Below are 12,948 nucleotides of genomic sequence, written 5' to 3' on the forward strand. Positions count from 1 at the left end.
AAATAACACTTTAGAATAAGCTGTTCTTATAAACAACATCCTGTTCTCTTTAATTAGGGAAGGTGTAAATGTTTTAATGTCTTGCAATTATTACTTTGATAACTAATATTAATTTCAGTGAGTTTCTTTCCCTTGGGATTTTCTACATATTGAAAAGAAAAGAAAAAAGGTACTTGAGACAGCTTTTCTTTCTTATTTCAGTCATTAGTCACTGTAGAATTTAAGTTTAAATTGCCTCCAGTTCTGCCTTCTTCGCTTCTTTTCAATTGACCTCTCTCCACTAGCGGTCATCTTTGACTCATCTCTCTCCTCTGCCTGATACACACCTGCAGTTCTCAATTCCCCCTGCAGCTATGCCCAATCACATATAAAAATTACTCTGGTAGCTAAAATGTCCACCTCTTCATTGTAACCTTTGCCAGCTCGGTCCCTGTGCCAGTTTGATATTATGAAACTTCATCCTACTAACATTTCAGATCTTATTTCTTACCATGACTTCTCTGTGTCCAGGTTTTGACAGCAACATTCCCGTGCCTTTTGTTTCCTTCCCATGTCTTCCAGAAAGGTCCTTAATGCCAACATAGCAGTTTGCATTCTCTATTTCTGATTTTTTTTTAAGAGACACATTTCTTCTAAGAAATTCACAGAAGCCACCCTGTCAGTTTAAAGCTTTCTCTGTTTCATTTTATATATTATAGGGAGATTTCCCAATTACATCATTGCTCCGCATCTTTCAGTACACCTTGTTTTATCCTTTTCTGGTTTAGACTCTAAATTGCTCAGGGCTGAGGCTGTCTAGTATAGTCCCGAGCACATCACTGGTGCTTAACACAATAATGATAATAAGCATTCACTGAGCCTCTAGGCCTAAACACATAATCCTTTTAATTTAGCCCATATTGTAATATAAATATAAGAAATTTATTTTTAAAAGCAGAACTGCCAAATTTAACTGTTAAGTTGCTTTCCCTTTTCTAATTCTTTGTCTGTACTTGTCTGTTTTAATTCTAAATCTTCGGATGAAAGTTCTTTTCCTGTATATGTCAATAAAATACCAAGCACTGTGCCAGGGCTGTGAAAAACTTAGTCATATATAGATAACAAACTGTCTTGCTAGTTGTCAATTAGTCTGTTCCATGTGCTTATCTCTTGGACGCTCAGTGGGCTGTTGTGTAAGGCTCAAGACACTCTGCCTATAGGCTTCCCCTATATATCCATGCCATCTAACTTATGGTATTGTTTGGGTGTTTTGTTTTTTCTTCTTAATTTCTCTAGTGCTCCTTATGGAGAGTGGTTAAATTCCATGCATGGATGGGAGATGTCATAACCCAGCAGCTCTAGAAGTAGCATCAACCCCCAATATGCCATTAATTGAGGTACATTTTTCCCCTGTAGAGTCTTGGAGTGGAACTTTAACTTAACACCTTTAACTTTTGACAACTTAAACATGAGCAAAAATGTAGTTAGTGCTTCTAGATGGCTTCTTAAACAGTTACTCTCTAGTTACTGCCTCTTTGCTTCTTTTGTCCTTACAATTTGCAGTGTTGCTCAGGTATAGACCTGGAATAACATCATGACATGTCATTGTTATGCATGAAAGTAAATCTGTATTTACCATATTTGACCAATAATGTGAATTTCCTCTCAGTAAATTATTATTGCCAACAGAAGAATGAGACACATGAACTGATTGTTTGAAGCATTTCTTTAAAAAAGTGTAGTAAAATAATACCATCAACATTTCACTTGAAAACAGTAGTATTGCTTGGATAAACCAGCATTATTATCTAGAATTAAAAGAAAAGCAGGAATTGCTGAATGTGTAGCCCCTAAAGAGCTGCTTAGCATATTGGATTTATGAAGAAGTAAACCAAGCCCCAGGAAATGAATGATTGCTACCCACAGCCATTCTGCAGCACCTTGGTGCTGACCTACAAAAACCACAAAAAGCTCTGCCAGCTACTGACACTCTTACTGTTGTGGCAGAGCAAAGGTAAATGGGGCACTTAGGTGATATTACTTCATCCCTGGAAGAGTTTTTTTGAGTGGTATTTGTTGCCCACCAGAAGAGTGCTTATTAGGATGAGGGCAGGAATAGCTCTGGGACAAGGCAACTCAACCCCTTGTCACGATAATATCCTGTAACTACACCACCTGCATTGGGATGATTCACACTGCAGATGCATGTTTGGAGTATTGTGTACTTAAATAGCATTTCAACTTAGTGGATAAAAGGCATTTTACATTTTAGACACACTATAAATTTGATTTGAATTGTGCTGTGTTTTATGTTTTAACATTTGCTACTATTAAAGCTATAGGTAGACATTATTTCTCTAAAAACAGAAAGAACTTCTTCCTTGCAAATCTTGACTTGTTTTACTCCATTTTTTTTTTTCCTGAGATCAGTGTTTACTCTGTTGAATGCTGTAAGTTTTGGTGAGAAATTGTCCCCTGAAGAAATAAAAATGCTTTCACATACAACTTTGCTTCAATGTGCAATGCACACATATATATGCATGCATGTTGCTGCAGGAGTATTTGTCTGTTGAACCATTGTCTGCTTTCTTGCAAGTATTGGTTTCTTCCAGTAAACTTATCTGTTCTCCAATTTATTGTTTAATTATTTGGGGTTTGTTTGTTACTTCTTTGTTAAAGTACCAGTAATCAAGGATGTTATTTAAAATGTCTCTCTGTGGAGACAATACTGGTATTTTTTGTTTTCAAAACCAGAAGAGGAATCGTCTCGAAATCATTTCAGACAATTTGCCATGAATAAATAGGATCTGATGCTAAATCATTCTTGGATTAAATGTTTTGAATGTTGTGTTAAAATCAATTTGAACTTTATTCTACAGACATAAATTAACAGGAGTTGATGATGCCAGGGCTCAGTTACCGTTATACTTTGTCTTTACCTTGTTTTTTTTTTTTTCACTTCATTTAGTGCTAGTGCAAATCACTGAAATTATACTTCAATCTTGTAGAAAAAATAATTTGCCTGGAAGAGACTATTCTTTTTCTTTCTCCCAAGAGATAATATTTAGTAGTTATTGCTTCCAGATTGTGCCTCAAACTTGTGAAATAAACACAGCAGCTCTTTTATGAGTGAGCTATCCTACTGTTACTGTAGCACTCAGTAAAACATCTACCCTGTGTGACTGAATAGCTGAAATGCCTCTCACACACATACAGCAAAGAATGTAAAATCCTTGATGTCACGTTGGGTTAAAAGTTCAATGAATAATATGGGATAAAGATGGTGATGATAAATTTTGAAAGAAAATAAGAATTAATGTTGGCTTAAGGTCTAGAAAGTAAGATTACATGTGGGACTCTAAACATACTGCAGCCAAATAAGTAACTTAGAGTAGGAGCCTTGCATTTTTGGTTTAGAAATGTTTAAAAATAGGGTTGGTTTTTTTCTTCCATCTTCACAGTGCTGTGTTCAAAACTATTTTACTCTGGTGTGCGCTATGCTTCCCACTCCACATTTCTAATCAAAGTGTTATTGTTATTTGGAGCCTCGCTGTGTGAAATTAAATAAGCATTTTTTTAACATCCATAAAGTAAATCAAACATTTTTCTCATCTGAAAGACACACAATTCAGTCACAGCAAGCTTGTTTCTCTGTTTCTTTTGTTTTCTTTTTTTATCTGCCTGGTAAGCCAATTTTCTGCTTAAGAACTACTGGTTAAAACTCTTATTTGTTTTCATATGTGGACTTTATCCTTTCCCAGCACTCTATGCAAAATACTTCAATTTTAAGTGTTCAAAGATCTGCGCTGAGAAGAGCGATATTGCCCACACAAGGTAGTGCTATTATTTCTTTTAAATATAAAATGAAAGTATTTTAACTAGCGTTTTTCAGGCCCCTTATTTACGAAGATTAACAGATTCCTTTCATTGGATTGTTGCGATTTCTTACTCTAGGATTTGAGATCCTCACATGTATAGTATCCCTCATGGTACTGATTAGCTGATGCAGAGCATGGGTACATGCACAGTACTGCACGGGGAAACACTATAAATGTGCAGGAGTGGTTCATGATTGCCACATTAATAAGGGAAATATGCATCAGTTATGCAGACAATATGCAAATGCATGGACTGTATTTTTGTAACATGCATATCACAAAACTAAAAAGGGCTTTAAACTTATTTATTTTAGAGAAAGTCATTGTGTTTACTTCATGCAAAGTACTTCTAGAAATCTTCCCTTGAAATCCAGGGCTAAGTGCTTAGTCCAAGATGTATGGAAGGCCCTTAATGTTGATGGGATTATACACCCCACCGTGTGATGTTACAGCTCTGTCATTTTAGATCTGCTGCCCTGTCCCCTTCTCTGCAAATCCTGCAATTGTCCTACTCGCTTCTAAGGGAACTCCTCCAGCTTTTGCCTTCCCATTCCCCAAGCAAATGTTCTGCTGACTTAAAGATACATGGCTTTTTTAATGTTCCTCTTTAGAACATTAAAACATAGTTCCAGAGAACTACTGCTTTCTGAGAAGGAATCCCAGTGGATTCCTTTAAATGGACTGCTAAAGCACTATGTGCACTGCAATGACTAGCACATGGCTACCTACAGATAGAAAAACAATTGGCAAGTAATGGTGTACTATCTTTTTGGGGAAAAAAAGATGGTTTGATTGTTAGGCTTCTTATCTTTCAAAAGCATTATCTAAGCCTGATTAACATGTTTCAGTAGTTGTATATGTCTCTGTTTTAGTATCCCAGTTAGCAGCATGAAGAATTAATAAGAAATTTCTGACAGAGATGCTCAAATCTTCCCTCTCAGATGAAAGAGAATATCCATTTCAGAGTGCCAGATGCCAGTTACTGGAAACCAGAACAAAGAGGTCTCTGGGATTGTTACTCTTCCTCCAAGAGGCACATGAGGCCACTGATGCATGAGAAGCAGCTTATCTGCTCCAATCTAAGAAATGTTTCTCTCGTTTTCAGCCAGAGTATGAACAGTAGTGTCTAGAAAAGTTTCTTTTCAGCCTAATTTGTTTAAACATTACATTGAAACTTATCTTTTGAAATACAGCAAATAGTCTTTTTCTCCTCCCAGGAACTTATTCCTAGTTTCCCAAACCAGGACAAGAATTGTGTTATATACAGCAACAAACCTTACCTTAGACTTCGTTTCAAGGATTTTCTCTCCGAATTATGTGAATCTAGGGAGCTTCTCATCTCAAGGCTCATTAAATTAGCCTTCTAAAATATAAGATCTTACTTTCTTTTAAATTCAAAAGGTAGTGAGCAATGTTTTGTCCCGCTTTTGCTATAACATGGCAGAAAAAGGCTACTACTTGGATTCAGTTTGCTTGCTGACTTTCAAACAATCAGGTGACAATATTTATTTTTCTGTGATTATTTTCATTGCTGTTTTCCAGCAATTACTCCTATGCAGTTACAAAATCCATGTTTCACATGCTTTCTTCTCTGTTGTCTTAACCTTCAAGGCCAGTCTCTCTTCAGTTTGTAATAGCACTTTCAGTCTTTTAGCTCTCATAGGCTTGATTATTGGGTTGATTGTCATGACTTTCTCAGAGCTTGTGAGATATCCAGAGAGGAAAACTGATTTTGGATGAAAATATGTAGATGTATAATGCAGTGCATTGAAACCTGCCACAGGAAGACAGAAATCTGAGTCCCAGAGGGCCTCAAGGCTCATTTCACTGAGGTTATGGAAGCTTTGAAGACTTGCTTGGGCAAGATTTCTATTTCACATATTTGAAAGGCAGCTACCTGGGTCTCTATACATAATCTTAGGGAACACTGCAGAACAAACAATAATACTTCACTTTGTCGTTATTTGGGGTAGAGCACTCTGTGGTCACAGCAATCCTTTGTCCACAATAACCTCTTTTACGGGTTTCCTTGCTATGCAATTTAACACTCTAATAAGCTGTGCATTTAAGCAGTTCTAACATCTGCACAGTAGCCACTACACATTTTGTGGGCATAAATAACTAGTTGCAACAGCTAAATCGTTGGTGACGCCATGGTGGAGGTGAGAAAGTGTTTACAGGCTATATAAGTATTTATTATTTCCTCTTTGGTATATATTTTTATTGATTTCTACTCTGTTGAAATGGGTTTACCTGGTTTTCACAAGTTGGGTGCATTGGATTCTGTGTTAGATGCTTTTGCATTAAGTGGTTCTTTGTATGTCCTGAACTACTCATCTTAAAGTAACTAAGACTGCAGCTGGTTTGCAGTCATAAAATTGCAATAATCCTTTTTTCTTTGCTTTGAATGAGAAACCCTTTTGCTGACAAAACAAACAAACTGTCGGAACAAAATATACTAATCTGATCAACATCCCAAATAACTAATTTATAAAGTAATGGGTTTGCTTCTGAAGTAATGGTTGGTATGCCAAAACATTTTTTATTTCTTGTTCTCCTGCTTTGCAGGACAAAAGGCTAAATCATGTGTTCAGTTGGTCTTGTGATCTGTGGAAACCAAATTTAAACCGCTTCAACGTTATGTGTGCGTTTCTGTTTTAAATCTGAAATTTGCAGGTTTATTTTTTCTCTCCCTTTCTGCCTTTTGATCACATTTGTTAGCCCTTTCAGTTTAAATGGTACTTGTATACCACATGGACTCAAAAGACGGGGCTTCCAAAACTAGCTTTAGTTTGTAGTGTGAAAAATGCTGTGGGTATATCTGAGGGTGGGGTTTGGCTCACTTTGAGATTTCACTTCACTCTTTATTTCTGCATGAACAGACACCATCTAGTTTCTAACTGTTTTCCACTACTCTCATTCTTCTGAAGACATTGGTTTTCTCTCTCTGCCATAAGCTAATCTGTAACTTATTTGCAGCTGGTATTTCTCCCACAGCTTCCCTGCCCGAGTCCTGAAAAACACCTCTTGCTCAAAGCCATATATTATAGGACATGAGTCTTGATTGTTGCATCCATCACTTTATGGTACTTCCCTTGTTTCCACACTACAAATTCTTGCTCTTTGCCAGCTGCTGTCTTTGTATCATATTCTAGCTTTGTGTTCTTATTTCATTTCATTTAATCCTTAAGTACTCCAAGTGGTCCTCCTTTTCTCCTACTACAAATTCATTTATTATGCATCTACAGCTCTGTGGCACCAAAAAAAATCTACCACCTACTCATTTGGCATTATACATTATACATTGTTCAAACATGCCATTGTTTCTATAGCTACATCGTAATATTTTCTGTTGCTATGGCCCAGAGCAAATGATCAAAAATCCTCTACATGTGATGCTCAAAGTTAACTATTTTGATTTTTTCCAGAAATTTTGGGATTTCTCCCAAAATTATTATTCACTTTGGAATAATGAGTTATTCTTTTATATCAGTCAGTTGTTCATTTCTCCATTTACCAACACTGTTAGGACCATCTCCTCTTTTATCTTCTATTCTGCTAACTTATTACATACTCTGGACAAACAAATATGGCTCAAACTATATTGCAGAGAGTTTTAATCAAGTTTAAACAATAGGTTTCACAAATCCATTTCTAAAACGTGTTTTTGTTTTAGCTTACTGACCCACGAGAAAGCATATTTGCAACAATCTATTTTTGAAGTCGTCAAAGTAAGAATAAATTGTTACAAATGGCTAACAAAATATTTTGGATTCTTTTTCAGGTTCTGAGTTATGTCCGTACCGAATGGGATCCACTCGATGCTAGCTTCAGCACTAATCAGCCTTATCAGGTTTACACAGTAGAGCACTCCATCTCCTCAGACAAAGAGCCCATGGCAGACAGCTCTGTCTACAGGTGTGTTAGGAACAAAATTCAGTGTGCAGCAGTCACCAGAATACCACTACGATCCAAGGCCATCAGCTGTTGCAGAGATTTTACAGAAGACAAACTAGTCGTGGGTTGCGAAGATTCATCAATAATTCTGTATGAAGCCTACAACCAAGTGACTCTGTTAGCCCAAGCAGAACTGCTGCCTGCTTTAATAACCTACCACCCTTCCGGAGCCATATTCATGGTTGGCAGCTCTCAAGGGGAGCTGCAGCTTTTTGACACGGCGCTGTCTCCAATTAAAATTCAGCTCTTGGCACAAGACTATTCACCTGAGGCAACTCTGCAATTCAGTAAACACTTTGACGTGCCTAGCAGCCTCATCCAGATCCAGTGGGCTGGTCCTCAGGTTGTATCTGCCAGCACTGATGGCACAGAGATTCACGATCTTTTGTTGGTTAGATTCGACAAAGGACCCTTAGGAGTACTTCATTTTAAACTTGGTAAGTTGCTGAGGACATCCATTGAACCTTGAGCTCTCAAGGAAACATCTGCACCTCACAGGTTTTTGTAGATTGAAACACCCTCATTTTAGATATATGGGATCATAGCCTTAAAAGTGGTTGTTCTAATGGTATCTGAAGATTTGAACCAAGGAGTTAATTATTTTTCACAATGACTTGGTATCTTTTCATATGGGGTCTGACAGAATAGGACCCTGCTCTGTTGTTGGATCAGGGTTCTGTTATGTTGCTTGCTACTCTAATGAAGCATAACAACTTCTCATGTGGAAAATTCCTTTAATCTGTAGTATATAATTTTTGGAATTGTAGTCATTCTGTAGTAGATTCCTTTAATCTGTAGTATATAATTTTTGGAATTTTATTCATTCTGTAGTAATACCCCAAACAAGCTAAAATAAGCTATATTTAGGAATAGAATAGTAATGCTATTTTCTTTCCTGAATTATTTTTTTGTGTGCATGATGCAACTGTCCTTTCCATTACAATGGGTATTTGTCCCAGTACTCTGTTCTTCCTGATTTCAGCACGAGGTTACACTGTGTTTCTTTTCTTGAAGACTTTTCACACAGGAAGGAAGATTTTCATAACCTTCAGAGATGTTTAGTCTCTCAATTAATTTGCCAGGAGCTGTGAATAAAAGGAGGAGGAATAACAGTAATTTTAGAATTTACATAACACTTCTCATTTTAGGTGTAAGGAGGCCTTAAGAGAGTGAAACCATAACTATTTAATTTTAAAAACAATAACAAGAAGCAGTAAAGGTAAAAGGCTTTCCAAGAGTTACACAGCGAGTCGGTGGCTGAACTAAGAATAAAACCCCTGCAGTCACTCAGCAGTGAGGACTGCATTCATTCCATTCAAGTCAGGCAAGTTACAGTGGTGCAGACCCACTGTGGGAGCTGAAAAACAATCATGCTTGAATCTTCTGACTACCAAGCCAGTGTTTCAACAGGGCAGACAGCCATGTCGAATAGACTCATCCTGGAAAATTTCAGCATTTTGCCCATTGTCTGTCCAAGGAAACAGGATTGCCTTTGTACTTCTTTGCAGGAGTTTTTTATGATTCTTTTGTATAAAGCTATTGCGATTAGAACAAAGCCTTTTTAAAAAAAAAACAATAAAAAAACCCCAACCACCTCAATGACAGTAAGTTTTTAAAATCTACTTTATTTCTTTACTCACTGAGATACACATGCTTTTGTGGGGGAAAGTCTTACCTAAAAGTACTGCAGACCTAAACATTTGAAAGACAGAATTTTTAAAACTTCACTAAGTATGCCACTGCAAAAAGGTAAATTAATGGGATGTTAGCAAGAAAAATTTTGGATTGACATATAATGGTATGGTTTTAGAAGAGCTGATCCAGGTTGTTATGGTTATATAAAAAAACAAAACAAAACAAAAAACCTGTTAAAAAATGTTTAGAAATTATCATTTATTTGGAGGTAATTCAGCTGCATTATGTCCAATGACAGGTTTAATAGTTGCAGAGTACCCCAGAACATTAATTATAAAAGCTATTTGATGTTTTTGTGTGCATGTTGGCCATTTAAAAAAACCCAACTCTAAATTACCTCTTACCTGTCAAGCACAAGGTACTCTACCTACATCTACCTTGCTTTTCTTCAGTCCTCCCTTGTGGGGTTTTCTCACAACAGCTTTCCAGAAAGCACAGCTTTCCCCTTGCTATCTTTAGCACATTTATGTTCTTATGAAGGCAAGCAGGCTCTCAGTGCAGGGATTTAGAGGCCTTTCCTGCTAATTGCCAGCTTGTAAACTTAATTGGACTGTCTCCCTGGGCACCGTTCCTAAATCAATTAGGCAGTGAGTTGGCTGTCACCTCTTTTTCCCAAACAGGTTGCCTGGAAGCGCACCACCCAGGAGAAGTCAAGCATCCAAATGGGAAGATGTTGACCTCTACAGCTGAAAGTTATCACATTTTAAAATTCATTCTGTATAATTACTGTAAAATCTCTTCTAGGAAGAAGGCAAAGCTCGCGCTCTCCCTCCATCCCTCTTTAGAGTCCTCTGTGCAAAAATACGTTGTTCTCTATTGCCTCCTGGTTTTGGGCTTTGCTCCTCTCCTCAGTTTGTCACACCACCAAGGTAGTAATGCTGTGTGATTAGCCAGCCCATTTTCCCAACCTCAGCAGTTTTTAGGTCCCTGCTATTTAAGAAACAACGCAACTATAAATTATACGGAAAATTTAGAGGCCCATGACAGCAAAACATGGACAGGCATTCAAGCCTGAAATAAAATCCGTAATTAACACATGGCTTGGAATTGTTTCCCATAAAAGTCTGTTAAGAAACTCTGTCAATGAAAATAGGCAAATAATGTGGTTTTTGTTTTTTTTTTTTTTACTTCCAGCTGACATATTATGATTTTGGACAAGTTCTGTGAATTCTCCATTGTGCTGTCTAGCCAGATTTGTTTCAGGAAAAGATTCATATTAAATTTACCCTCAAACATTAATGGCAAATATTTTTGGTGTCTAATGCCAAACTCATTTTCAAAAGCATTGTGGCTTCCTGTCGTGGATGTCAACCCAGATCTTGTATAATGCCAAACTTGGTACTGGTGCCAGTGATTCAGCATTGCTGGCCTTGAAACGCATTTTAAATATAATATTACATGTAATTAACATTCAAACAAGTATTTTCATCTTCACATAGTGATTAATGTGAAGATTGACCAACTTATGTAATACTTTAAAAGCACTAAACATTCAGGAAGAATGAAGTCTACCATAACAATTAGATCTTATCCCAACTACATGGGTTAAACGTGGCTGTTACACAGTATAATGTCCATAGGCTTTAATACATGCAAATGTAAAGTTAAACACAATAGACAACCATGTCTTTTCTTTAATGGCACTAAAAATTAAAGTATTTCTATGTTACAAAAAATAAATATGTAAACTTTTTTTCCCCCCAAAGCATCAGATCTGTATATGCAAGTTCTCAGCAGGTTACTCATCCTTGAGCTATAGTCAGATGTTCTGTTTTCCTCTACTTTTTTTTTTCTCAGTTCTTATTTTACATCACAAACAATATTCACAACTACATTTATGAAGATTTTGTGTCTGTATTTTCTGTATATCAGGTCATCTTTTCTATGTTACCAGACTTTTTCTCCCCAGCTGTCCTATGGCTTTGCTGTCAATGTTGAAATTCAGCTTGTTCCCTTTCTCAGAATTTTTTCCTTGAAATTAGTTTTAGCAAACAACATCAAAATACAAATGGTACAATAACATAACATTATATTTTTATTTAAAGTGAGTGGAACAGCAGATTTATTCTGGTCTCTTTCCAATATCTGGAGCAGTAGTGATAAAGAATACTCTAGCACAATGACCCAAAGCAAGCAAGAGTTGCTAAAATGCCACGTGTGGCCTATGTCACAAGGTCATATGAGTAGTCAGAGATCAGTACTCTCTGCAGCTTTTCAGTCACTTTTTCTGTTCAGAAGCTGAGACCTACAAGTCAAGAAAATCTGAGGTTTTTAATTCCTACTTTTCAGAGATGGAGTGCTGTAGATAAATCATGTGGTCATGGAGTGAGGAATGTATTGCTCATTTTTTTCCCTTATGCAAGCATGTTCTTCATTTAATGTGCAAGTGTAATGCAAAGGTCCCTAAGTGTTGGTATCTTTCGTGATATACCCTTACGGAAGGAATACTTCACTTGAAGAATTTTGCCACTCTAGAAGTAAGTTCTAGAGCAATTGCAATATGGACAGTAATTGAATAATTGCTGTTTTGAAGTTTGAGCTGCTGCAAACTTGTATACATAGGTATGTTTCTGTGAGACAGATGCTATTTTTTAGTGTTGTCCAGAAGTATTTCCCTGCAGGAGGAAGGTGGCACGTAGACTGATTACTTCCAATACAATGATGATAAACTTTGAATAAGCTTTTTCTACTATGTTTCAAACAAACTTCATTACATAATGTTGTCACCAATAGGTACTGGCCACCTTCACTCAACTGCCGTATATGAAGTTCATGATGGTTTTTCTCTGCTGTCCAGAGCACCCTCAGTCCAAACATACCAAGATAATAAGGAGCTATCTCACATAAAAATTTAATAGTGAAGTCCATTAACTTAAACTTCCTAATTTTAAACAACAGCAATTATTTTGAACTGTGCTGAAAAATAGTCAATTACTGGTTTAAATACTCTTAACATTGTGTTTGGTTTTAATATTTCCTGTAAAAGGTGTGATCACAAGAGGACAGCTAGGCCTTGTGGAAATCATCCACCAGTATATTCGTCACGATGAGATACACGAGGCAGTTAATGTCCTGAACACCATGAACTGGAACACGATGGGTCGTCAGTGTTACATATGCTTGACTGCCATTGTCAATCACCTTCTTAAACAAAAGCTTACACCCGACAGAGAAGGTAAGGGACTGACTGTATTTTTAATTGATTTTTGTGGTGCCTCTGTAACTCATATGTGGACTATGACTATATTTATTGACTATATGAAGAAGACAATAGTGAGAATCCAGGCAGTCAGCCAGATTATCATACTCCATAATCCCATTATATGTAGACAAGCAATTTCAGTAAAATCTGGATCAATGTGTTGACTGCATTTTAGTTCATTTGTATCAAAGATGATGCTAAATTAATGCATATTTTAATATATATATATATATATAT

The 12,948-nt window shown here is 36.7% G+C and overlaps 1 protein-coding gene across 1 annotated transcript in view; it reads left to right on the forward strand.

The window, feature by feature from the left end:
• The window catches only part of WDPCP (WD repeat containing planar cell polarity effector), a gene marked incomplete at both ends in the record, with an annotated part of 33,340 nt that extends 20,656 nt beyond the window's left edge, over window positions 1–12,684 (forward strand). The window contains 2 exons of the mRNA XM_008939438.1: window positions 7,642–8,251; window positions 12,496–12,684. Coding sequence (XP_008937686.1) covers window positions 7,642–8,251; window positions 12,496–12,684 — 799 coding nt within the window. The remainder of the gene's footprint in view (window positions 1–7,641; window positions 8,252–12,495) is intronic.
• Window positions 12,685–12,948: the final 264 nt, after the last annotated feature.

This window comes from Merops nubicus, unplaced genomic scaffold (genome assembly GCF_000691845.1).
Source record: "Merops nubicus isolate BGI_N331 unplaced genomic scaffold, ASM69184v1 scaffold47114, whole genome shotgun sequence".
NCBI classification, from domain to species: Eukaryota; Metazoa; Chordata; class Aves; order Coraciiformes; family Meropidae; genus Merops; species Merops nubicus.